This window comes from Cololabis saira, chromosome 24 (genome assembly GCF_033807715.1).
Source record: "Cololabis saira isolate AMF1-May2022 chromosome 24, fColSai1.1, whole genome shotgun sequence".
NCBI lineage: Eukaryota > Metazoa > Chordata > Actinopteri > Beloniformes > Belonidae > Cololabis > Cololabis saira.
In genome coordinates, this window is record NC_084610.1 from 10,117,213 (window position 1) to 10,144,136 (window position 26,924).

The 26,924-nt window shown below is 43.3% G+C and overlaps 1 protein-coding gene across 1 annotated transcript in view; it reads right to left on the reverse strand.

Moving 5' to 3' along the window:
* pard3ba (par-3 family cell polarity regulator beta a) overlaps positions 1-25,640 on the reverse strand; it is a 136,520-nt gene extending 110,880 nt beyond the window's left edge. The window contains exons 1-2 of the mRNA XM_061715444.1: positions 25,206-25,640; positions 16,854-16,955 (exon numbers count right to left, since the gene is read on the reverse strand). Coding sequence (XP_061571428.1) covers positions 16,854-16,955; positions 25,206-25,322 — 219 coding nt within the window. The 5' untranslated portion in view covers positions 25,323-25,640. The remainder of the gene's footprint in view (positions 1-16,853; positions 16,956-25,205) is intronic.
* Positions 25,641-26,924: the final 1,284 nt, after the last annotated feature.

A 26,924-nucleotide genomic window follows, 5' to 3' on the forward strand; every position in this document is an offset into this window, starting at 1 on the left:
AGATCTGACAAGAGAATGAGAAGCTGTCAAACGCAATGACACGCCTGCCATGGTGAGGCGGCGGGTCGAGATGGGACGGCCAAATGAACGGGGGATGGAGGGCAGGGGGGACGACAAACACTCCTAATTGAGACGGGGACATGATGGCACATGGAGCAAGGAGGCACGGGTGTGTTGGTGCACGCCGGCGCGGGCCGTGCCACGGGAGGGCTCGGGGGTTTGATAAATGGACGCGAGGCGGCATGACGCTCTCATTAGGCGAGGATGGCAACGGAAATGACCACTTAATGAAAAGTAATAACCGGAGTGGAACGAGGGATGGAAGTAAAACAACAGAAGAGAGGAGAACGTCAATTAGCAACAACAGAAAGTGGAAACTGTGTGTGTTTGCGTGTATTGGTAAACAATAAGGACGCGATGAGATATGCATCATCCATCACAGTGTGACACCTAAATCTCCCGTGATTTAATATCCTCGTGACACCTGGGCATCGGCATCCAGAGGAGATCCGTCAGCTGTACATGTGCATTAGCATCTGAGAGGGTGCGAGAAGAAAGATGAGGAATTTAGGGACTGGCAAAGGCGGAGACGAGAGAGAAGAAATGCTGCAACGCCGGGAAAACAATCTGATTGTGCCAGTTGATGGATGCATCTCGAGCCCTTTCTCCACATCCCTCTCCCTCTCCTTATCTCCTCTCCTCCCGAGCCTCCTCCTCCTCCAGACTCGCTGACAGCATCAATCAAAGAAGCAGTCGCCGTGCGTGCACGCGAGCGTGAGCGTAGACACAGCTATAAACTACCTTCAAAAACTATAAAGCTGTTTTTTTTAACTTATTTTAATGTGTGGAGGTAAAGAAGCTCTTCTACAGTTTATGTCTTATGGCTGTTAATCACAATACTGTTTTTGTCATCCTTGCAATGCATAGTACTCATTTAGATCATTACCCTTAAAAGTAGGGATGTCCCGATGATCCGATGATCGGAAATCGGGCCCGATCACGTTGTTTCAGACTTGATCGAAATCGGAAGTTGCATCCCAATCAGGGATCGGATACATATTCTATTCTCATTATTTTAATCATGTCACTTCAAACACAAACATTTTATTCTTTATTACTTCATGACACTGTTGCACTTTTATTTGCTTATTTGTTTACATGCCTGCTGGGTATTTTAAGTCAAGCTGCTGTTTTTATTTAATTCAAATTATCTTTAAATTTGCACTATTTTACGAGTTAATAGTTGCACTATTATTACTTGATTGTTCAAGCTACCTCGAACTGCACTGTTCATGTGAAAAATGATAAAATACGGTGATTAAAATAAAAATAGGGGACAATCTGGGTCTGTTTATTTTGCATTTGTTCATTTTCTTTTAATGTGTTACGAAAGTATCGGATCAGGACTCGGTATCGGCAGATACTCAAAATCAAATAAATCGGATCGGGGCCAAAAAAACCTGATCGGGACATCCCTAGTTAAAAAAGATTACACAAAAAAGCTACCGAGTCGATTTAAACGGAGCACTACACACTCCTGATCTGGCGTGAATGTGTGGGGAGCCGGGAGTGCGAACGTGTGAAGGTCAAACTGAGGTCACAAAGTGTGTCAGCATGTTAAAAGTGCTGATGACCCCATGATTCTATTAAATGAGCAGAAACAGCGTCAGCTCGCACCTAAAGTAGTCGGAATGGTCGTCTGACGCTCCAACACTCATGTCATCAGGTTGGGAAACATCTTCCACCGCCTGAACAAGTGTAGCGTCTTACATTGTATGTGGAGTTGTCGAAAACTAAAGATATTCTGGAGGGAGGTTGTTGACTTCATCTCTAAACTGCTAGAAATAGTTGATGCTAACATATGTTTGCTGCACATTTACCCCCAAGATTAAAAGATGTAAAAGAACGTAGACCAAATAATGTCTGTCTTTTACAAGCTAAACGTGTAATTGCCTTAAACTGGCAATTACACGTTTTGACCTTCCTGGTCAATGGATCACAGAGTTGTCCTCTAATTTGGCACTGGACAAGTTGACTTACATGGAAAAAGGAAAGTTGAGGACTTTTATAGGATGTGTTGTTTTTTTTGGATCTGGACCAGGACAGATGTCATCACCTTTATGACCTCTAAATGGCTCATTACTAGTTTCATGGCTAGAGTATTGTGAATTAAATAGAGATTAAGTTTATGACCAAATTATGGACTTGTGATGAATTTTTTTTTTTCTTGAAATGTATATATGCTCATTCACATACTAGTAGCTGTAATAATGTTTTGTTTACCACAGATCTTATCAAGGGTGGGATGGGGGGTAAAAGGGTTCCTCTTTTTGGGTGTTATGATTTTCCATTACGTATTTTGTGCATAAAGTTAGAGCAAAATGCTGGAGTTAAATCTTTCCAGATGATGTTAAACCTCCGCTGGGTGATCCTTTTAAAACGAAGCCTCTGATAACGTGAAAGGAAAGTAAACTTGGGAAAACATGTCTCAAAACCACAAGGCGGTTTGAAATGCAGGGAGCTCGTGAAGGAGCCTCTGTGCCTGCAAGAACAACACCTTGCATGTGTTTTCTTAACACACACACACACACACACATACACACCTCTCTGGCTGTGATTAGTATTCCAGGAAACAAATTGCCTTATTTTTCCCCACTGCGTGCGCAGGGGGATATTGATATGGACCTGGGGACGCTGCATGTCAACTGCTGCTGAATAATGTGACCCCTTTGTCTTATTTCCATAACACAAACACACTCACTCGTGCACAAAAACACACAAACATGCACAGGTAACCTGCTGCCAAACACAAACTGCTGAACTCTGCCTTTATGCTGTCATGACGTGATCCTTTTTCCATCATGACACTATATGTGTTTCCAACGTGACCAGAATAGCTGAGAACGGTGTGTGTGTGTATGTGTGTGTGTGTGGTGCAAGGCCAAAGCGATTAACCATGACATACATGAAAGCCACACTCGATTCAATGCATGAAGTATGTATAAAGATAAATATTCCGTCCGGGTAATTTAGCCCGTCCGCGCCGCCTCGGGGCACGGCTCCAGGATATTGAAATATAATGTGTTATATACGGAAACAACACACTCATTCTCAGATTAAATGAGAAGAAAATATACCAGCACTAATTATATTAAGACATCAGTTTATTTTTATGATATTCTACCTGTTCATCGCGCAGCGTGACTGTTTTTCCTCTGCAGGAGGAAGAAATAAATTAAACTGCATCACAAAGACCGCAATAACCTTTAGAGAGCATGCGAGAAACCGAGAAATTAATAACCGGAGAGCAAACTGAGGCAAAGGAAAGAAAAGGATCGTGATCACACAGATGCAAAACACAATCAGGCCGCCGTGAGACTTCCAGGAGAACAAATTTACATTTTTCTATCAAAAACTACCATTAAAGTGTGAAAGTCGGGGTCACTTTTTTTTTTAATATCTGCAACTGTCCTACAGTCACGTGCTCGTATGAGTCTAACTTTACAGATCCAGACTAAATATAGGAGGCTTTCATCCACCTGCAACTCAAAGTTCAACCACATTCCCGCTTGCAGCACGACATGCCGAGTTCAATCGGATCAGAGATGGCGGGCATCTCTTCACATGAGATCACCAAAACGCCACGATTCAAACCACCAAAAACAGCCCGGATGGATAAATGTCACTCGAAGCCACAGGCAGAACATATATATTTAATTGGAGGGTGATGGTTTCCTTTAAAACTGCTATTTTCAAGCAGCAGGATGGCATGAAGCCACACTTTAACTGCATCCAATGACACAGCAGCAGAGCCTGAGCTGGTTCACGACCTTCAATTCTTCAAGCTTTAAACTTTGTTTAGTTAAACGGTACAAATTCGTATGATTAATATCACTTGGAGCTGTTTTTTAAGTGCACGTCCATTATAAGATGTGATATCCAGTCCACTTTTTAATTGATGACGTGCTTTCCAAGAATAAATAAGTTCAGCAATGAGAGGACTGTGCAGCTATCAGCTATAATATTAACACCACAGATCCAATCCAGATCCATCGGACCCCTTCCCTCCAGTAGCAGCGTCTCCCAGCACGATCGAGGTGTTCACCCGACACCTCAACCCCCCAGCGACCAATCAGATGCTATCTGTGGGGTGCAAACCCCATTCAAGGAGACCATCACTAATTTCCTGGTATCAGAAACCCCACAGATGCTCTTTTCCACTGGTCCAAGCTGTCGTGCATGAATGAGGAGAACCTGCTCAGTATTATATGGTTGGTCAAAATGTTACGCTTGATCAGTGAACACTAAACCAGGGGTGTCCACTCGCCGTATGAAGCTGTTACTTGGACAATACTGGCATATCTAGTAGAGTTTGTGATTGTAGGAGGATTAATAGTGCCACCTTGTTTTAGTGGAGTGCTACTGCATGCTGGCTTCCTCCAACCTTTGCATAAACACAACACACAAGCCCACAAACAAACATACACACTTCCCTATTTCATCCGCTGGTACTAATCAGCCCATTTTTCTTCCTCTCTCTCATCGCTGTCGAGCACCGCCGTGTGCCTGTGTGTGTGTGTGTGTGTGTGTGTGTGTGTGGCGCGCATCTATTGAGATGCTTTTGTGCCGCTGTCATTTATCTTACGACTGCCCCTCTCTCCTCCGTTTTCTCCCTCTCAAAGTATTCTCCACTCTTTCTTTGAACGAGGGATGCATAATTCAGGAGGAGCGCGCGGCGTAGTGACAGCAGTATGGTAACCCAATCATCTCAAACACACACACAAACACACACTTTCCTGCTGAACTATAGGTTAACAAAGACCATTTTAGTCATCTTTTTAAAGTTTTACAGACTGAAATATGTGTTGATTGGACTGCAGAAAATGAAAGCTGCACTTGCTGATGACTCACTATCCATGTTTGTGATTAGACAACAAAGCGCACCTCACTGGCAGAACAAAAGCACAAAACCAAACCCTTTCTCAGCTCCTAACTGAATGTTTGCATCTGGTGTCATTTTAAGTGAATTTAAAATAACAAAAACTTCTGAAAGCATGTATGAATTAGATGCTGTTCGATGGAGAACAAAAATAAATAAAAAAGGAAGTGTAGAGAATGAGCTTCTCCACGGCTGCAGAGCATGATGGATATTGACAGTGCTCACACACAGAGCGGGGAGATGTCTGACTGGGTAGAAATCTGGCTCTTGATATCCGTGACATCATATTTGAACTGGCAATGAATAAGAAACAGAGCATTGGAAGTTATTTGCACTTTTCATATCCACTCTCGGGTAATGGTAATTTGTGCGGTGTTTAGTGTGAAAGCGGTGACGTGGCGGCGGCGGCTGCTGGAATATAACAAGCCTTCGCCCGTCAGGCGCAACGTCAAAACCGATGACAGGAGAAGGGAGAAACGCTGCTAATTATCTAATTACAATGACGCTTGTCAGGCGGTGGGAAATACCGGGCAGCGAGTGAAGATGATATGCTGGAAGGTATTTTCAGGTGGTTCCTGAGACGTCGTCTGATCCCACAGAAGAGCTTTCTCTGTATCCAGACTACAATGGATTTGCTGAACAGGGCTACGGAGCGACAGAGGCTGGTCGGCCAATAAGAGGACAGCTGGCAGAGCTAGTGAGACGCTCTGGGAAAAGCTCCAATAGGAAGCTTCAGGTGCACTCGCGGGTCCACGAGGATGTAAGAGAAGAGTTATGTAAAAAGGGATTATTAGATGAACAAAATATTGTGCTAGCCCCTCCCCGCGGTACTTCCTTAGAAACCCAACCCCATCATGAACTCTGAAACCATGCAGAATCGCATACCCTACCTTTAAAATTGCAATGTATTTTGTCTATTTGACACAGTAGGTGATTTATTTTACTCACGACTTGTTACTTAATCCCCCACATTATATTTTTAGTTCTGTAATTTGTTATTGTTTGGAGTTGTTTCACCAACTCTCAGGTTTGTTTGTGGTAGCATTAAACACAATATGTTAATTTAAAATGTGTTTATTTAGTGCCAGGTTGGATATTGTTTTGTATTGTTTTGAGTCTCTCTGACTCACCATTCATGGGCCGGCCCAGCATTTCCTGTCTGTTACAACATCGGTGATGTCATTGATTAAGTTATTGGGTGAAACCAAGCGAAGGATTTTTTTCTCAGCAGTTCATTTTGTTTGTCAGTTTCTTTTAAAAGACATTTTAAGCCTATGAGCATGTGAATAGTTTAGTCTGATTCTAACTGCATGATAGTGACTTGTGTATATGAGTGTCAGGTTTTGGATTTAGAGGGACAGAAGATGATGTGGTCAATTCAAACCTAAACAAGGTTGCAGTCAGGAACCCAGTAACAGTGCCAGGTGTGTGATGATTGTCCAGTAATGCATAAAAAGTGTAGGTATTTCTCTTTAAGTAGGATTGAATATAACAGGTATGCAGCTACACAGTGAAACACAAAGAAAGAGACACAAACAGACCCAAATATGCCAGTATCTAATCCATGTTCAATAGCACATTTCCAGGAGACCATCGGGGCCATCAGAGGAATGTTTGGCCTCTGTTATTTAAACAAGTAGAAAATTGGTTGCATTACCGCAGAGAGCAGGGCTAATCCTGCTGCTATTCCAGCCTGGATCTATACAGCACACATGCCAGATGTGGGGATTACCTCTCAGAAACCCACACACCTGGCTCTGGGCCGACACACACACAGATATTATTGCAAGCACTGGCAATAAGTAAGATTATTGAAGCAACCGCAAGAACTCAAAAAGGCAGCCAAAAAGACACACAGCTGTCCCGCTCGTACACTGAAGCACTCCACCAAATGCAGACTGGGAATTGGGACGAAACTGCTTGGAAACAGGGAACTGAATAAAGAAACATGACTACTTTTACTTGAACCTCTGAACGTTTTTATTTTCGTTTGAAGCGATGCCAGTAGTTTCTTACGCTGCTTGGTTCTTTCGCACTGAACCCAAAGTCTCTGATGAGTCTGACAAAGTGATCTGGAAACTAAAGCACCAGAGAATATTCCCAGCTCCTATACTCCAAGAAAATGTTGATAGCTTTTGAGCTGATTTATTGCTTCGGCTTCTAACATTTTCAGTCGCTAAACAGTCCTACTTTATCTCCACGAATTACCCAGCCTCACAATCTTCATCACCACCTGATAGACTTGTAGTTCTCAAGACCACATTTTTGTGGTCTTGGTCTTGTCCCGGACCTGGATAATTGAGATGCCGTTGCAAACACCAAGGTGACAGAATCTGGTGATCAGCAGTTCTTCCTCTTGTTAATTTACAGTTTTGTAAACTATTTGTATTTTGCATTTGATTTAAAGTTTTGGTGCACCTGCTGTGTCTGTATTTAATTACAGTATTGTGTTTATAACGGCCTTGTTTGAATAAATATATGTCATCATTGGCCTTTGAATAATATTTGCATATCGTGTGATTAACCATCAGGTCATGCAATTTCAGGGATGCTGATAAACGGTGTAATCTGGCTACTATAATGGTAAATAATGCAATTTGAAGTTGATAATTGTGTGTATCTTTAATATTTAAGATTCACGTTTCATCTACAAATTAAGTACAATTTAAATCAGTAACATTTACTATTCATTAGACTTTTTCTGAGGTGGAGGGGGGTGTTGGAGGTTAGTTGTTTTGTTAGATGACTTTGGGACTAGTTAGTAGTCGTGTCAATCCTTAAAAGCCTACAATAGCCTACAATAGTGTAGAAATAGTGGTAGTGCAGTCGCCACACAGATCTGATCTCAGCTGATGGATGAAAACATTTATAGTGAGTTCAACATCATCATCCACTTCTCTGTGTTATTGTGCTGCAGTTGAATACAAGCTCATATGGAAACTAAGCAGCTGAACCAGGATGATGTTCTACAAATCATGCAAGATGATGAAAATAACTTCTTTTCGTTCTTTTTGGTCTCGGTCTTGAGCTGAACTAGTCTACCACCTGATTCACTTGGAGATCATCAATCACTTAAAACTAAATGTAAAACAGATTCAAATCAAATGAAATGCTAAATATAAAGAAATTGACAAGAGTTTGAGGGAGTGTCCAATGATGAATAAATGCATGTGCAGGTGTCACCCGTGACATGCGATGTCAAGGCAGTTTGTTTTCCAGGAGGTCTGTGTTACAAGCTTACAGCAGGACAGATCTCTTTCTGTAAGACTTCACAGACGCAGCGCGAGCGTGCTTCACGGGCCTACCTGCAGTCCAAATCTGTGTCCCATTGGAAAATGTATGGCGCATTATGGAAAAAGGGAATCGGGCAACAACAATGACTGCGGACTGCTGAAATTCAGCAGTAATGCAACATAATCCTCCTGTAAACCAGCTGCAGCGATTAATATCCTCAATTCCCTAAAGATTGGCACAGTTAAAAGGAAGCGTGATGCAACAGATCAGTAAAGAGTGTAATGTCATGTCCAGGGTTTGTTTATACTACACAACATCGGCCTGTTGCTCCAACAACCTGTCTGTTTCATTATGTCTGGGATTCATCTCGGAGATCATTCGGCAATGAAAAGCTCAACATAAATAAGAACTGATGCCTTCACTGACTTAACTTTTACACATCTGGGTGGCACATGTGGAAAACAGACTCCATCATCATGTTGCTGAATTAAACCATCTGAACAAGATGCATCTCGTCACTTTAATCAGTGCACTTCTGCACAACTTATATCATCACTTATTTTGTTATTATTAGTCCAACATGAAACTTTTTGGATTATATGTGGAGCATAATGTTTTTATTGTATAAGGTCTCACGAGAACGTTTTAAAATAAATAAGTAAATAACTATTAATTAACTGTGCTGGAACAGTGCCATAGAGTAGATTTGTAGTTCTCAAGACCACTTTTTTGTGGTCTTGGTCTTGGATAATTGAGATGTTGTTACACAACAGGTGACAGAATCTTGTGATCACCAGTTCTTCCTCTTGTTAATGTACAGTTTTATAAACTATTTGTATTTTGCATTTGATTTAATGTTTTGGTGCATCTGCATGTGTGTCTGTATTTAATTACAGTATTGTGTTTATAATATCATTGTGATTGATTAAGCAATTTCTAGTTGATAATTGTGTATATCTTTAATACCGGTATTTAAAATTCACGATTCATCTACAAATTAAGTCCAGTTTAAATCAGTAACATTTACTATTCAGACTTTTCTGAGGTGGAGGGGGGTGTTGGAGGCTGGTTATTATGTTAGAGGACTTTGGGACTAGTTAGTAGTCGTATCAATCCTCCAATAGTGTAGAAATAGCGGTAGTGCAGTCGCCACACATATCTGATCTCAGCTGATTGATGAAAACATTTCTAGTGAGTTCAACATCATCATCCACTTCTCTGTGTTATTGTGCTGCAGTTGAATACAAGCTCATATGGAAACTAAGCAGCTGAACCAGGATGGAGCTGATGTTCTACAATCATGCAAGATGAGGAAATAACTAGGTTGTTTTTGGTCTCGGTTTTGAGCTGAACTAGTCTTGGTCTTGATACTCTCTGATCTTGGTAGTGTCTTGGTCTCAGTTTAGGCGGTCTTGACTACAAGTCTACCATAAAGTAAGGCCAGTGCAGGATCAGCAAGCTGTGGCTTCACGCATGCACGAGTCATTTGCAGGACAGGTAGGGGTGATTAGCTCCAGCTCAGACTGGAGCCACGAGCGTGAGCAAAAGGCCGCCTTGATAGCGCTTTGGTAGGGGGGAGCAGACCACGGATGTGTTTAAAAACCTTTGAGAGATTCTGAGGAAACCTGAGGAATAAACCCAACTGAGACCTCAAAACAAGAATATTTTAAAGGAAAGACATGGGAGGGAAAACAGTAAAGCTGCATTATTAACAGCTGATTGAAAGCAGAACTACTTTAAAAACAGTTTCTTCGTGACACAGAAAATGGTTGAGATCTCTGCATCTGTGTGTCGGCACACTCACAGCTGTCGGATCAGCCCGTGATGGAGCATGTGTGGGCCAAATGAAAGCAGAAACCCCAATAAACACACATCTACACATAGCGAGACACCAGTTGAAGTATGGTGGTGCCGGCTACGCACAGCGACAGGCCACGTTATTATTTATGCGCACTCATAAAGGGAGAGGGCAAACTCTTCATAAATCACACGTGCCCAAAAGGCTGGGAGAGCAAGATGAAGGGAGGGAGGGAGAGGCAAATGACGGCAACGAGGGAGCCTACAAGCCGAGGATGTGGGAGACCAGGGGAGCTCCGGGACTCCTATTTCTCAGGTCAGCAACACAGATATCCAACCAGCTCGTTTATCATTCCAGCAGTGCAAACACATCAGTGTCGGTTACACTGCTCCTGTTTCACGTCTGTGGACACGACGTACACATTCACACCTTCACCCTCTAATGGAAGTCTCACTGGAAGTCTCAAGTGTGCATAATCACGCACGGCTCAGATTCCCAAATATACGAGCAAACACTGAAATAAAAAAAATATTAAAAAAAATACAAATCTCTTCCCTAGAAGTCACAGCCAGAGCCCAATAATAAGACTTCTTCTCCCTGCGGCCATCATATGACCAGCTGCTCCACCCAGCCTCCCTTTTTCCCTCCTCTCAGGATCAGAGAGGAATGGAAGGAGTGATTAACTCGGAGCTGCGAGGAGGGCGCCCTCTCACCTGTGGCTGCATCCTCCATGGACTGCTCCTCCCTTCCTCCTCCTCAATCTGCCTTCCTTCAACATGCAATACATCACCCCTTCCTCTACGCCCGTCCACCTCCTCTTTGCACGGGCAGAGCTTTGTAGTGACGCATAAACTAAACCCGATCCGGGATTCTTGAGTGGCTCAAACACCGAAACCTGCACCTCAGACCTCAGACAGACTCTTTAGAGATTAACATCCCTCTTCCAGCTGAACTCGCTGATATAGATGTATAAACCAGCCATTGCTGACATTTGGCACTTGTGGTTGCCATGGAGAGCCAACATCACTTATAGCCTGAAGGTGTCCAGGAAAGGAGAGGGGGGGGGCTCTTCACCTGCAGTTTTTCCTCTTACACCAATAAACATATGTGTTTCTTCCACCGTGCTTTATTAGATAGTTATCGATTTAACATTATAGCCTGGAGGGGAAAGTCAGGTTTGTGCTGTGTTGTATGGTGATTATATACATTTTGACGATTCACAGTCCCATCCATCCATCTAAATATGGTTATAGGGGAAAAACTGCAAAGTTATACACCTATCAACATGAAACTGACCGCATTTTTACCATTACGAGGTCACTTTCAATACAAACTCTCCTTATGTGGTTAAAATCACGGTTCTTCCTTCGTACAGGCCCCTCCTGCATCAGATGTACACCCACTAATAATGCAAGAGACCTATTCAGACACATTACCGTCCACAGGGCTCCATTCATTAGACCAATCAGCCTTGTGATGAGGTTGAGAGGCAGGGAAATTGAATGACAACAACAACAGTGTGTGTGTGGGTTTTTGAATTTTAGTGCAATACAATGGACACATGTCATCTCAGCTGCGTAATTGTGGTGTGAATTTTTTGGAAAATTTAACTTAAATTGGACGGATTTGGCATTTGCAAGCGTTTATGCTCCAGTTGTCGTGAAAGTGCACGCTGTGAGAGACAGATGTCGCCCCTCACACACACACACACACACAACCAGGAGTGTGACTTTCCGCTGATTTGAGTTATTAGCATTTGGATTGAGTTGAGACTCAGCCAGCACAGGGAAGCACACACAAACATACAGACACACACACATGCATGCATATATGAAATGTGTGTGTTGCTCATGTCACAGATGGTGTGAGGCTGGTTAGGTCAGAGAGCAGCTTTGCAGTGAGTAAGTTGATCTATAATAGATCAATTAGCTGGATGTGATTAGCTCCTCTGCAGGCTTCGGAGCCAAAATCACAGATAACGAGACTAGTCGATAGTGACAGAAACCAGTCAAAGCTGCAGCCTCAGAACAAATGCATGCATGTATCATGAGTCCAGCATGTGATGTGTGCAGCTTCTGACCCACACCGCCTCCTCGGGTTCCTCCTACCAGAGAACAGCAGGCGGAGGAAGGTCAGGTCACAGTCTGACCGTCTCGCTCCATTAAGAGCTAATGGGTGGTGTGATTGTGACACGGAGGGCGACGCAGCATGTCAGTGTTTTACAGAAGCAGGAGGCGCCGCAGAGCGAGATCTGAGGGGTGCGATGGCCTCGCACACCCTCGATGGGTCACGCAGATTTATACAAAGAAAACGCTAACCGGCCCTCTCCTGACTGAACACCTCTTCTGCTTCACTGAACTGACAAATCACTTTGGAGGGGTGCCATTATTCAAAGTCAAAAACGCAGAGCAATGGATCACGTAAAGAAATTAAAACTCCAAAGTGTAACTGTACGAAGAGGAATCAACACTGCAAGCCGTTAAATGGAAAAACAGACCGGCGCGGCGAAGATTCATTTCTCTTTAAGCCGCCATTCAGCTCCCAATTACGATGAAAGCGAGGTTTGGTGAAAGTTGGTGTGCGAGGGAGCGTGGGTGAAGGGGGTTCTGTTAATTGAATATAATCAGATGAAGAGCCGCCACGGTGCTCAGATGGCGCGGCTGCATCAAGGTCGGGGCTGATGAGATATGATCAAATCAGTTCAAGTGACCGAATCCCGCCGGGAGAGCCACTCAGGCCTGATCCGATCTGCAGGAAACAGCCAGATAATCAAACTTCAGTCAATATATTATTGTTTTGTAATAAAAAGGTAAGCTGTGATGAAAGTAAGAGTTACAATCCCCAATTAGAGGCAGGCTGCAGCAGAATCATAGTATATACCCATAAGTACTCAAACATATGAGGCAGATATGGAGCTGCCGTCTCTCCATCCAACGCAGAGCGAGTTTGGACTGATTAGCTGGGTATTCATGTCAAATACCTTTAATCAGCGCACTTGAACCTCATCCTCGTGTTCATCACTGGCCATTCACACACATGCGGCCATTCAGATGCCAGTCAAATTCAGCTCTCCGTGGCAGTGAATTCAGGGGAAAGAGGAAAAAAAACAAAAAAGAGAGGGGTGAGGAGGCGCGATGTCACAAGCGTCAAAGGCTAATCAGCACATCCGCGCCTCGCAATCACGTCCCATTCACTAAACTTTCCCTCCAGAACGCCGGCACGTTTTAAGTAAAGCCTTATTGCCGTCTGTCAGGCGGGCCGACATCTGACATGTAATAAATGACTTCCGGCAAATCTCCTGACATGATTTACAGAGTTCTGCCTGAGCCGCTGGGAGTGAAATCACATGCATTTCTCTTTTTTAAAGTTTAGATTGCATTCTGGGTTTTTTTCATTCCTGAAAAAGACAGAGCAGGTCTCGTAAACGTCAGTATTTACACCGTTCATGGGAGCATCCTTCCGTTATCGTTCACCTCGATAATACTTTGTCATTAAAACATATGGAAAGCCCTCCTGACCACACGTTTCCATGACACCGCGTCATTTTTCATGCGGAAGAGATGGATGATGGGAAACGGTCGTGCAATCAAACAGTTGGCATTTCAGACGGAGATCGGTGTGCTTTACATTCACGCCCCTGCATCCGAAGAGCAGCGCCGCAGGTTCGAGGATGCCTTGCAGGCACTGTGATTAAAAGGGCTAATTAAAGAGAGATGGAGGAAATCACTCTTTTTTTATTATTAAATTTTCCATGAAATTAGATTTTTTTTATGTGCCTTCTTAGGATGGAGGGTTGATCTCCCTCCTCCTTTTTTTATTTTTTCCATTCTTTTCTCCTTGAAAAAGGGTCCGTGTGGATTAATGTGCGCACGCATGGAACGAGGAGTGACACTCCGCTTATGAGGAGACGTTATGGTCTCTGAATTTAATCCCCTTTCCGGAGATCGGCATATCGAGAGAGGATGCTCACACGTGTGGGGTCATGTGACAGAGGCTCACACTTTCACTCAGGATGCTTTATGTATAAGCAAAGAAAAAACATCTTATCCTGACCAGATCTTAAAATTGTGTCAATACAACCGCAGATGATGATGTTATGATGTATTTATCAGTTGATGGAGGTGTGCACGGTTTTCCAGTCAGGTTGACGTTTGAACATCTTCATTTTCTTCTTCAGGCTCTCTGTTGCTGATGTTTTTGCTATTCGGAGGAGTTCATGGTCCACCTGGTGACTACAAGGTGCCCAGATCTGTTTCCCATGAAAAAACACGCTTGCACATTTAAGTTAAGTTGGCGTTAAATAAATAATGTCACAGCCTGTCATGCATTGTTCATTTGAAGTCCCGTTTAAACTATTTCAGGACACGGCAAGAAGAAAGGTGATACTTCCTGATGTAGAAAAACCTTGAAATGTAAAAAAGACGCTGAACTTTTTCCCTTTTGCACGACTGTTAAACATTAAACTTCATCTGAAAGTTATTACGAAAACTTCGAACTGTACTTTCTCTCCCACATGACCGCGATGCATTAAACATTAGCCTACTGTCTGTGAAGGAACAGGACTTTTTTTTTTTTTTTTTTAAACGTTGCCGTCCTTTGTTCAGACAACAAAGTCCGTGTGAAACGCAGTAAACAGCAGCTGTCTTGCATATGCCGTGGACACACACCTCCTGTATTGGGGATTGATCAATAAACGGCTTCAAACCTGGGGAGTGTGTTATTCAAATGATCTTCAGAGTATTCAAACCCTCCACGTGGGCCCTTTTGTTATTAACTGGGTGTCACCATCTGCGTTTGATATATCTTATCCACATATTTACAAAGACTTGTTAAAACTAGCCCCTTTGGCAATCTGTGACATTATTATAATGATAATAATAAAAGGATATGATCAGCTTTCTGCAGGATCTTAACTGCATCCAAACAGGTCATCAAAACCAGAACAGCAGGGTATGTGCAAGCCCATAATATTCACCCAGAGCATAATAGACCTTTGTGTGTACAGTCACACCTAAACCCACAACCCTTGGCCTTCTCCACATTTATCATATTCATATTCATGAGGAGGCTGGTGGCCTGTGTCTCAAGACGGGGGGCTAACGAACAGAGCAGGAGAGCACGGAGGTGTGTGCGCCCGCGCCAGCGTGTCACGGACGCAGGAGGGCAGAGCTGTAATCAAATCACCGACGCCCCTCATCTCTGCCCTCATCAACCACCAGTGGCGCTCCACACACACACTGACAAGCGCTACGCCTGCAGATGCCGGGGACAGCTGTAATGTGTGTGTGAGAGTGTTGAATAATAGTCAGGGGTCGGCCCAGATAAAGAGGTCTGGACTCGCGGCGGAGCTAACCACTAAGCGTACAAATAGCGAACCATTATCTCTCATTAGCATCCGCAGCTAACACGGGGCCCCCGCTGGGCCGTGGAGGACCCTCACAATGGGCCCCCGCCCGCATGATTGATGGCGGAACAGCGTCGGCCACAATAACACGCGCAGAGAAAGAAAAGCACTAAAGATAGAACGCGTTATGAAAACGTAGACAAACAAAAGGAAGTGGCGCTAATCAAGGATGCCGAGCACAGCTCATTAATCTACGAGGGCCGACGCCGCTTGGAAGCCTGGAGATAAGTCAAATGACTGGCACGTTGGGAAGATCACGCACGCTCGTCCTATTCTGCTATCTTTTTTATCAGCAGCATAAAACAAAGGGATAAAATGAGGAGCGAGATGAAAGGGGGGAAGGGCGTTTAGAGAGTAAAAAAAAAAAAAATCAAAAAGGTAAATAGGCCGCTTCTGTGCACGGTGCCGGTTCTGGTGAAGCATTTGCTCAGCAGAGCTTGTAATCACCAAAGAGGGAAGAAAAGGAGAGCCTGCGTCAAGTTAACTTGGATTTGAAACAATCTGATCAAAACGGCGGAGAGAGATTGGAGTTATGACAGTTCATTATCACTCGGAGGAAAAAGGGCTGCAGCGGCCCAAAATATAAGTCATTAAAATCTATAACTCCATCTTTACCGCTCAATTAAAGGCATAGATTGTGTGATTATAATTCCATCACTGCAGAAAAACCAAGCCTCTGTTCTTTCACACAGTTTCTCCTCAATTGAAGATTTCCATTGGGCATCTATTATTTAGCTCTGTCCCCCTTTTCGCTGAGTATTTCGCCAAACTAGCAGTCCTACATACATACAATACAATCCCACATGAGAGCCAGCACACACACACACACACACGCGCATCCAGCCTAAAACACTACTTATGATTGCATGCCACAGGACGGCTGAGTATTCCATTTCCATTTCATTTGGCTTCTTGCTGACTAAGTGTTGGCAATTTATCATTCGTCTGGACCCGGGGCTTATGAATATGGATTCTGGGGCAGTTTATTAGCACATCTTAGGAATGCATTAAGGGAAATTAACGAGGGAGGGGGTTGTGCTTCATTGAAAATTGGGCCACGGCCTGCGTGTGTGTGAGTGTATGTATATGTGGAGGATGCATGCAGAAAGATTTTATGTGATCAGAGAACTTCCCCCTCTGCATTTAACTTGTGTCATTAAAAGTCTGAGTCAGGGGGACCATGATTACAATTACTCCCTTACTAATGGAGTCGCAATAGGGAGGGAAGGTTGGGATTCATGGGAGAGACTTTCATACCAGGCATCTACGTGGTGAACCAAGATGACATCCAATCCAGAAAAAAAAAATGGAAGAAAAACCAGCTTTAGATGGTTGAAACTCCTGAGAACCGTTGTCAAGGTAACCAGACAGATGCTTTAGCTGCACTTTCCAAACATGCGATTTGTGCAAGGGCTGGAATAAACAAAGCGAAGCGTCTCAACGACACCAAAGACCCCGTCCACCCCGCCCACCCTCACCTTATCTCTGTCCTCGACCAGATCACTCAGCAGGTCGTCCATGTCCAGGATGCCTCCTTCGGCGTACTCCAAGTGGTGGATCTTCACGGTGATCTCTCCATGCTGCAGGCACAGAAACAAACATCTGATGAGAACTGAATAACAAACTATGAACACATCATAGTTTCATTTATCCGGATCTCCATTTGCTGTGACCAGAGCAACAGCTATTCTTCCTGGAGTCCACCTGAACAACATTTTATACAATGCAAAACATACATGTAGTCACATTAAGACATTCCACATCAATGAACACAAACATAATCACATGACAACCTTTCACGAACAACAGTCACTACAACCACAACACAACAACATTTAGAACTAAATACAGCACAATACAATACAACACAGGACCTAGTTCTAACTGAAGGTATACTTGGAGGTTCACATAATTCAACAATGGTCAGATCTTAGCATGTTTATATTTCATTTAGATGGTTGCATCAGTTAATATCAGCAGAATGCTGCTCAGCTAAGAGATGGTTTTTCAGTAAACTTTTGAATCTTTTTTTGCTATTTTCTTGAATAACATGCCCAGGTAGAGAGTTCTACAACCATGGCTCTGTACGCTACAGTGTTTGTTTCTACCCTAGGTAGTGTAAAAGCACTGGAGTCAATCCTCCAATAGTGTAGAAATAGCGGTAGTGTAAATCTGCCTTGATTTGCATGCCTTGTGTTATGTTTATACAATATGCTTGGCAATTTTGTCATTGAAATATTTCTAATAAAATTAAGCAATGAGGCAGTAAATCTGTATTTTACCTTTAACCAGGACAAAAAATAATGAATTTTCTTCACGAGTTCTATATGAACATTGAAGTAAACAGCGTGCTGCTTTGTTTTGAACAATAGCCCAGCTGAGATAAAACTAATGTTTTTATGACATTTCCTTTAACATTTGGAGGTAACTGGAACCATAGGCGCCGAATTATGTTTTTTCTGGTGGGTGCTGAATGTCATGTAGTGTCGTTTCGCACGAGATTCAGCAATTCAGCAACGTAGATTCAACAGCGGTAACGGACATGGACGCCGCACGCACACACACACACACACACACACACACACACACACACACACACACACACACACACAAATAATAATCAAATTCTTAACAAATTCGGGTGTTCATCTGAGAAAAAGGAGGCTATATTTCTATAGTTCATAACCAAGATCATTCTTTCTTCCCTCTTGATCGTTTCTAATCTACAACAGTAGAAATTTTTTTTTTTTTAATTTCACCGTGCGCCCTGTGACGGCATCTCGGCGGTGTAGGAGAGAAGGTGGAGGGAGAAAAAAAAGTTGCAGCTTGTAGATCAGAGACGATCAACATGGAAGAAAGAATGATCTTGGCTGTGAGTCTGTGAGGAGCTGTGGGATGAGACTGCAGGACTATCGGGACATCAATAAAAAGGGACAAAAGTGGAGAGAAATCTCACAGAATTTGGACACACCTGTTTAAGTGGTAGAAATGTGATATTCTTTTGCTCTTTTAACAATAAAATGTCAATTTAAAATAAAATATAGCATTTCCATGCCTCATCTGGGGATCAATTGAATCATTGATCAATATATGGTTATGAAAAGACCACATGTCAATACTTTTGCAAACTGAAGCACTACAGGTCCGCTAAAATGACTGACATGAGCTAAAAAACAACAAAATAGTTCGGAAAGGTTTTTTAATAAAATATGATTCAGCCTGAAGTAGACCTGGCCATCATGGAGCTGTAGCTCCCGAACGAGCCTGTATTCCCCCAAATCCTGTGTTCTCATGAGGATTTCATGGACCCATCCCCTCCTTGCTGCTGCTGCTCGTCTCCTCCTCCTCAGAAGAAGAACTAAAGCCAGAGCTTTTCTTTGAATCAGGGACACATGCATTTTGCAAACCGAGCTGTAGCTACTGTACGTCCAAATGAGTGGGAAAACGGCGCCATGACCGGAAAAACTTTTTTTCGGTCGCCAAGCAACTTGCAACAAATGTGTAGCCTACACAGGTGTATGCGTGCAGGCTCTGCGCCGAGTTCTAGGTGAAAGCCTCGTTGCGCCCGCCGTGCGTCAGGAGCGCGCTCTTGCGCAGCTGCAGTATACACTTGAATGGGAAAGCCGGCGCCGGCTGTGCGCCCTCTATTTGAAAACCGCTTTAGCCAATCAGTGATTGTTGACATGAGGGCTCGCCTACTCTGCTCTCCCCGTGGGTGCTCGGCCATCTCCGTGGGTGCTCGGGCCCCGAAGCACCCACGGTTCCGGCGCCTATGACTGGAACATCTCCTTATAACTGCAAGTTCTCTGACAATTTTATAGTATACCGTAGTTTCTCTTTTAAACCTACTACCTTGCTATCTGTAGCCTTAAATTGTCAGACTTCTGCATTTTTAGAGCCTGTTTATTGTAGACTTACCTCTTACAGTATAATAATCACACATATACCTGTATAACACATGTCTGCTGGACAGGGAAAGTGCAGTAAAGGACTCATATCATCATAGTGGTGAGAGGGGAATGATGAAAACTGCTCTGAGGGAAGTGGTGGCCACATTCCTGGCCAGTTATACCATTGTCATCAAGAAATCAGAGTAAACACGGCACGCCCGGTAACTACACGCAGCACAGCGCCGGGTCCGATTCGCTCACAAAAAGACAACACGTACTTTAGACTGAGCCACAATCTGAAATCTGCTTGCTGTTTACACGATGAAAGTCAACAGAGAAGTGCATGAACAATGCCATCTTCCCCTTTTTGAGCCCCGGTGCAAACACGCTAGCTGCTGCGGCGGCGTGGACATCTTATCATGAGGCCCGCTGTAAACTTGCGTAACATAACCACGAAATAGTTCAAAGTATGGGTTTGGTTTTGAAATTGAAAACGCCTTCTTTTTTTATAATAGAGCAAAAAAAAAAAAAAAAAAAAAAAACCTTACAGGAATTTTCCACATCAGAAAACAGAACAAACCAGGACTATTACCAGCTAAACTACTGCCTGACACCTTATTGGCTTCTGTATCGCTGAGGCCCGTCGTGAACGACTTCCTTCCTGCTTGCCTGCATGCAAATGCGAATTGCAACGCGTGAAAAAGAGTGTGTGGGCCTTTAACAACGGGGCAGGTCCATTCTCCTAAAACAAACGGCTGGGAGCGCCCGGGGTTTCAATCGCAGGAACGGAGCCAGGGCCGCTCTTTCTTTGGAGGAGACAAGAACATCAGTGCCAGGCCTCGGAGACATAACGAGCAGAGGGCGTCCAACTCCAGCTAGCACACAAATACCCGGCAGCTTTCACAACATGTGACGGCATTAAAATCCACACCATCAGACCTGCAGTCCAATCAGTGTGTTTAGTTTCATATGTTTTTGCTTCTGACAACATTCCTGATGTGCCCTTTATGTCAGAAATGCTATCTGAGCTCATATTTCACTTTACTTTTGAGTGCACAGAGCAAATATATAAAAAGTCTGGTCCATGTCCCAGTTCCTGAGCTGAAATCTGACATTTCCAGAGATTCCCACCTATCCAGGACTCTTAAACGACTTAACAGTTTCCAGAGATTTCAGAAAAGAGCTGTCTCATGGGCTCTACCTACTTCTCCCTTTACGAGTAGGAAATCGCCTTAAAAGTTAACTTTTTAAGCTTTCAAACAGTCATGGTGTGACAGTTGCAGTTGAAATAGATTCTCCAAGGATTTACGCCAACAACATTATCATTGGGTTGGTTCTTTTTTATTTTTGAGCCATAATATGATCTAAAAAAAGCACATAAAACATTAAAAACAAGCTCAAGCGTTACGATAATTGGGTTCTTAAATGTTTATTAAAAAAAGAAAAGGTGCAGCAGATGGACGTTAGAGATAACAGCGGCGACTTCTGCTGAGGTATTAACAGAATGCATTTACACCTCGCAGGAAAATCCGGTCCGACCTGCCCGTCTGCCTGCATTCTTCAGCTTCTCACGACTTTATTTACTTGGAAGGGAGAGTGCATGTGCGTGTGTGTGAGTGTGTGTGAATAACAGCCAAGAAAAGAAGAATGGTAATTGGCTCTTTTGGGATGACATCACCTTCAGACTGCATCCATAAGAGGCATGAATATGATTTTCATTTAGAGAGACTCCAGTAAATTACTGCATTAGACCGCAGGAAACTGAAACTTGTTAATTAGCATCAGGTCTGCAGCAGAAATCAAGTACAGCTGGTGTCCATGACGCTCTCGGAGAAGTGGGAGCGTCTACATCTACCTTAATATATATGCATGAAGGGAAGAAAGAGGGAAGTAAAAGTCCCTCTAGTCCTTCACTCTTCCCCCGAAATAATCAACCAAAGGGGCCGGGAGTCAGTCAACAGCAGAGGAGAATTATGGTGACAGTTAGAAGAGTAAATTCCCTGCAAATTACACCTCTAAGTCCCCCACCATTTAAAGCGATATCTCCCCTTCCCCTCCCTACCTCCACACACTCTGGTGAGCAAACGTGGCACCGCTCGAGAGCGGTGAAGCTCCGCGGTGATTAGTGAAGCTAAATTCTGAGAGGTGGCAACGTTGGCGGCGGTGGTGGGGGGGAATGGGGGGTGGGAAGGTGCCATTTCACACTCTGATCCTCAGAAGAGAAGCGTCATGGTTTGGGTCTAGCTGCAGCAAAAACGCGGAGAGCGTCTCGCGAACATGTCGATGACAAAACATCTTTAAGTTGTTAATTATAATAAGAGGAAATAAAGGAAAACAGTAAACCTGAGTTTTTAAATGGACGAGGACAGTAAGAAATACATGTAAACTGTAAAAGGTGGCAAAAAAAACATCCTAAAAACAATGGAAACGTGCATATACGTTATAAAAGTGTATTAGTCTTGACAAGCATCCATTTGATTTACAATATTAACAAGAGCTCAAAGCACTCCAGGGATGCAGAATCCAGGTCCTGCATGCTTCAATGTTTCCTGCATCAACACACCTGATTAAAATTGATGGATCATCATCACCTGGTCATCGAGGTCTGCACAAGTCCGTTAACGTATCAGGGTGTGTTAAAGTAGGGAGACATCTCAAATATGCATCGGCCCCGGAGGACCAGGACACCCAAGCCATGTCGAAATGTAGGATTTTGTTGTACTCCTGCTTTCTAACAAATCTAATAAAATTAACTATAGCACTCAGAAAGAGGGAACTTTAGCTCCAAAATCTTCAAAATCAATAGATGGCATCTGCTTTTTAACGTCACCCGCCACCAGCCATCTGTTCTGCAACGATGTTGCGCCCTTCGGCTAATTTTCAAAACTCTGGCAGCGTCACGAACACATGTCCACTAACATATTTAACACGCGGTCAAGGTTTATAATCCAAAGTCACAAACACGGTGAGGAAGCAGAACAGCAGCTTGGAACAATGACAATAAACATTTTTTTTAAATGCACGTTTTATAGCCGAGCTGTGAAGCACAAACCACACACTTTGGGCTGCTAGGCTACGTCCTTCATTCAAAGGAGGGACGGCGAAGGGCTTTCAGGTGTTTTAGTGAGCCGTCAAGGCCCATCTCAGTGGAGTCATCAGGACCAGCAGAGGTCAGTTCACTGCTATCAGGACTCCTCACTCTCTTATAGTGGTCTCTAAGCATTAATATTAGATGCTTTGGACATCTCAAATGTGAGAAACTGCTGCTCTTTAAGATGGATGGAGATATATGTACCATACAGACCAAAAGTTTGGACACACTTCCCCATTTGTTTGAATGATAAGTTGTGTCCAAACTTTTGGTCTGTACTGTATATATAAACACACACACACACATACTGCAATTTCCTTCATGCAGCAGGTTCCAGGCGTTGTTGGGGATGAAAGCCATTCATCACAAATTTTGCAGCTGAGATCACGTTATAATAAACTGCTAATTAGCCAGGTCTGCTGTATACGCCACTTCTGCATCGCACAGTGAGACTGTGTAGATTAAAAGTTCATCCTGCACATAAACACACACAGAGTCGGTGATTAAACCCCGGGTTTTTGACACTCTTCATGATGTCAGCAGCGAGGCCAGCAAGAGCAGCAATGTGCCGTTAATGCGGGTCCTGAGTGGATTCTGCTGGCAGAAGCAACCAGCTCATCGGGTCAGATATATTCAGTCCTTCTGGCAGCTTCAGAGCTGGACTGTCCTCGTGATGATCCCGCCCCCCGCCCACCCGTCCTCTATTAAGAGCGGGTCCCAGAATGCTGAGTCGGTGTCTAGCATCAGCTTCTAATTAACATGCTTTGTGAAAAGCAATCAAGGCCTGGGTGCATCCTAATCACGTAGTCGCATTAGGCTGACTGCAGCTTGTGAAGCGCGGCGTTGTCACAATGAGAATCAACAGGCGCCGCTGGGCAGAGCGGGCACGGCTGTGACCGTCGCTGAAGCACACAAGAGACACCTCAGGGGATCGGCGAGTGAGATGAGCTGTGTCTGTGTGTGTCCATATCCTCCGAGGGGGAAGTCATCCATCGAGCCATCCAGGCACGCAATCGCTCCCCTCCATCCCTGCTTCCAAGGTTTCTCACGTCCCAAACGGCCGCCTGAGGACGGGTGTGTGGGCAGGCTGAGGAGGGACCAGCCAACCGATAAGACCAGGGCCTGTCACCAACCCTAATCCCCAATCACTCACAGGACAAAGCCTCGTGTCCACCACGCACCTCCCCGACTGTGGGCACATTGAAGACATCAAACAGCAAACTTCCACCTGTCCGCTGAGATACCGGGGCTTAAACGGGCAGCTATTGTAGCCGCGGACAGCCGAGGCTCCAGCCAGCTCCGCTCACGTCCTCCCATGAGCCGGCTATCACGCCGGGACAGCATGCACGTAAGCTGCTGATTAATAAAAAGGTCAGCTCGGCAGAATGATTAATGTTCAAGTGATTGCGGCGTTATGGGGCGGAAAACTGACGGCTTGTATTTGCGTGTGTACGTGAACGTATTTGGAGGGCGTCAATGAGTCTGTCACGAAAAGAAAAGTCGCAGGACAACAGCCCTCTTGGCGTGATCGGTAGTGACCACCGCCATTGCTCCATCAACGGTGGGCTGGTGTGGGATGATCCGAGGTAAAGCTGGCAACACGGGACACTCAGGTGGAAGGATTTTCCATTTTAAATAAAGCAGACACAAAATGGATAATAATAAAAAGAGACTTTTAACGTGAAAAAAGCACTGACAAATGTTTAATGCCAGTATTAAGGTAAATGTGTATCGCCAGGTCACATATGCTGCTTAACAGTCCTCACTTGTGTGCTTTTAATGCGTTTCTCATCCGCCGAACACATAAACACTTCCTAAAGTGCTTCTCATTCTACACTTATGAAATAAAAGGCTCTGGAAAGGCCAAGTCAGAAAATATGATTAAAAGGTTTGGGTGCAATTGTGCAATAAATGTGGCTCTCCCATGTTTTTATTTGGCGTTTGAAAAATAAAAACAGTGAACATCACTTGAATTTATGCATGTTTTATGATGTTCACCTCGGCCTAAAAGCAGAAACTAACCACCGACTCAAAACAAACCTTAAAAAAAAGAGAAATGCAATGGTCTTTTGCAGGATTCACAACAAAAAGTAACACACATCCATTCATTTTGTCTTTTATTCTTTCCTTCAAAAAGAAAGGATGGTGCATTTCCTGTTGTCACTGCTTTCCGGAGCTTTAACAAACTTAGGATCAGAAGTTTTAAAGACAGTTTTGAATTAAATTGTCAATATTTCTTTTCATTTAAGAATAATAAATGTGTTAATCGTATTATTAAAAGTATTTATTCCAGGTAATGTCACGTAAAACCTTCTGGAGAGGAGGCAAATGGGTTAAAAGCACAAAACTATAAAGTTTTGCTGACGATATTATACATTTGTCATTGTTTTGATGAATTGAGGGGTTTGTTTGGGTTTTTTTTCTAATAATCCTCATGGCTAACAATAAAACATGCCCATAAAATTCAAAACTTTATAGGAGTTAGCTTCCTACTATGAAAATAAGGGATTCATCCAATAGTAGGAGACATTTTCTGTCAAGCAGAAGTTTATTTTTCTTCAAAAACACTGTTATTTAACCTTCCTAACAGCATCGAACCACTCTGGTAACAAAAACCTTGTTATTTCTTGTAAATAAATGAATTAGCTTCAGTCAACTCAGCTGCGACCTTAACAAACGCAGCGAGTCACGTGACCCAGAACTCAGCCCAGGTAAACTCAGCGTTACATAATGACAAGAATGAGAGCAAAGAGCCCGAGTTTCGCGTGGGAAAACACAAAAACACTTCATTCAGTGACATTTAAACATGTACATGTATAAATATAAAATTGTGGTTCATGCGTGTTTACCTGTTCCAGTATCCTGCGGTACCTCCGTGTGGCTTGCTCCATTAAATCCCGAACCGTCCAGCCACCTTTGCAGGGAACAACCACCGCGGTGTTCCCGAAAGTTACTGTCACCTTCATCTCGGCTGCTACTTTCAAACTGTATCCAGATATTGAGGATATTCATGCATGAGCCAGGCGTCCCCGGGGCTGGTACCTGCTCCGCGCACGAACGCACCTGTGCGTCCAAACCGGAGCGACAGGTGTCTCAGGTCGGGAACCTCACGATTTAAACTTCTCCGACGTCACACACTCAAACTCGTCCACGAGGCATCTTTGTTCACCTAAACTGTTGCAAAAGTCCAGGAATAGTTGGATTATGACCGCGGAATGTGAGTTTGAGTCATGTTGAAACACCCAAACAAGCACAGTGGGACGACGGGAACCCGGAAGAAATCACGGCTCCTCCGGCACTCAGGAAATTACTCTCCCCGACCGACACTCCTCCTTCTAATGACTTGTTTCACTTCATCTGGGCTTGATTAAACCCTCTCCTACCGCAACATCTGAACATGATTGTGGCATTTTCAAACATATTATTTTATGCGTTTTCTTTTAATCGTTTCTAACACTTCAGATCAGATATGTTTTGTCAAGCAGCTGACAAATTAAAGTGATGAATACTTCAGAACCACCAGAGCAGATCCAGAGAGAGGATTTGTTTTGGGGAAACAAACATGTTTGATTCCTCCAGCAGTGTTTAATTCTTTACTTTTATTACTAGACTTGTAGTTCTCTCCAGACCACTTGTTTGTGGTCTTGGTCTTCTCTCGGCCTTGGATAATTGAGATACCGTTGCACACCAAGGTGACAGAATCTTGTATCACCACTTCTTCCTCTTGTTAATGTACAGTTTTGTAACTATTTTTATTTTGCATTTGATTTAATGTTTTGGTGCATCTGCATGTGTGTTTCTTTTTAATTACAGTTTTGTGTTTATAACGCCCTTGTTTGAATAAATATATGACATCATTGGCCTTGAATAATATTTGCATATTGTTGTGATTGATCTCAACTCAACTCAACTCAACTTTATTTATAAAGCGCTTTAAAACAACCACAGCTGAAACAAAGTGCTGTACATAAGAGGACAAACAATCAACAGCAAAAGACAATAAAAACAATTAAATAAACAAATAAAATTACATAAAACCACTAAAAACAGAGCGAGGTCTCATACTGGGTTTTGAGGTTGGTTTTAAAAGCAGACAGTGAGGAGGCCTGTCTGATGTGCAGATGTAAAATGTTCCACTGATTGATTTATTGATTAAGCATTAGGTTTATTTCAGTGATGCTGATATACAATGTCATCTGGCTATTATAATAGTAAATAATGCAATTTCAAGTCGATTTAAAATTCATGTTTCATCTAAAAATTAAGTCCAATTTAAATCAATGACATTTACTATTCATTAGACTTTTCTGAGGTGGAGGGGGGTGTTGGATGCCGGTTATTTTGTTAGATAACTTTGGGAATAGTTAGTATTTGTGTCAATCCTTAAAAGCACTGGAGTCAATCCTCCAATAGTGTAGAAATAGCGGTAGTGCAGTCGCCACACATATTTGATCTCAGCTGATTGATGAAAACATTTATAGTGAGTTCAACATCTTCATCCACTTCTCTGTGTTATTGTGCTGGAGTTGAATACAAGCTCATATGGAAACTAAGCAGCTGAACCAGGA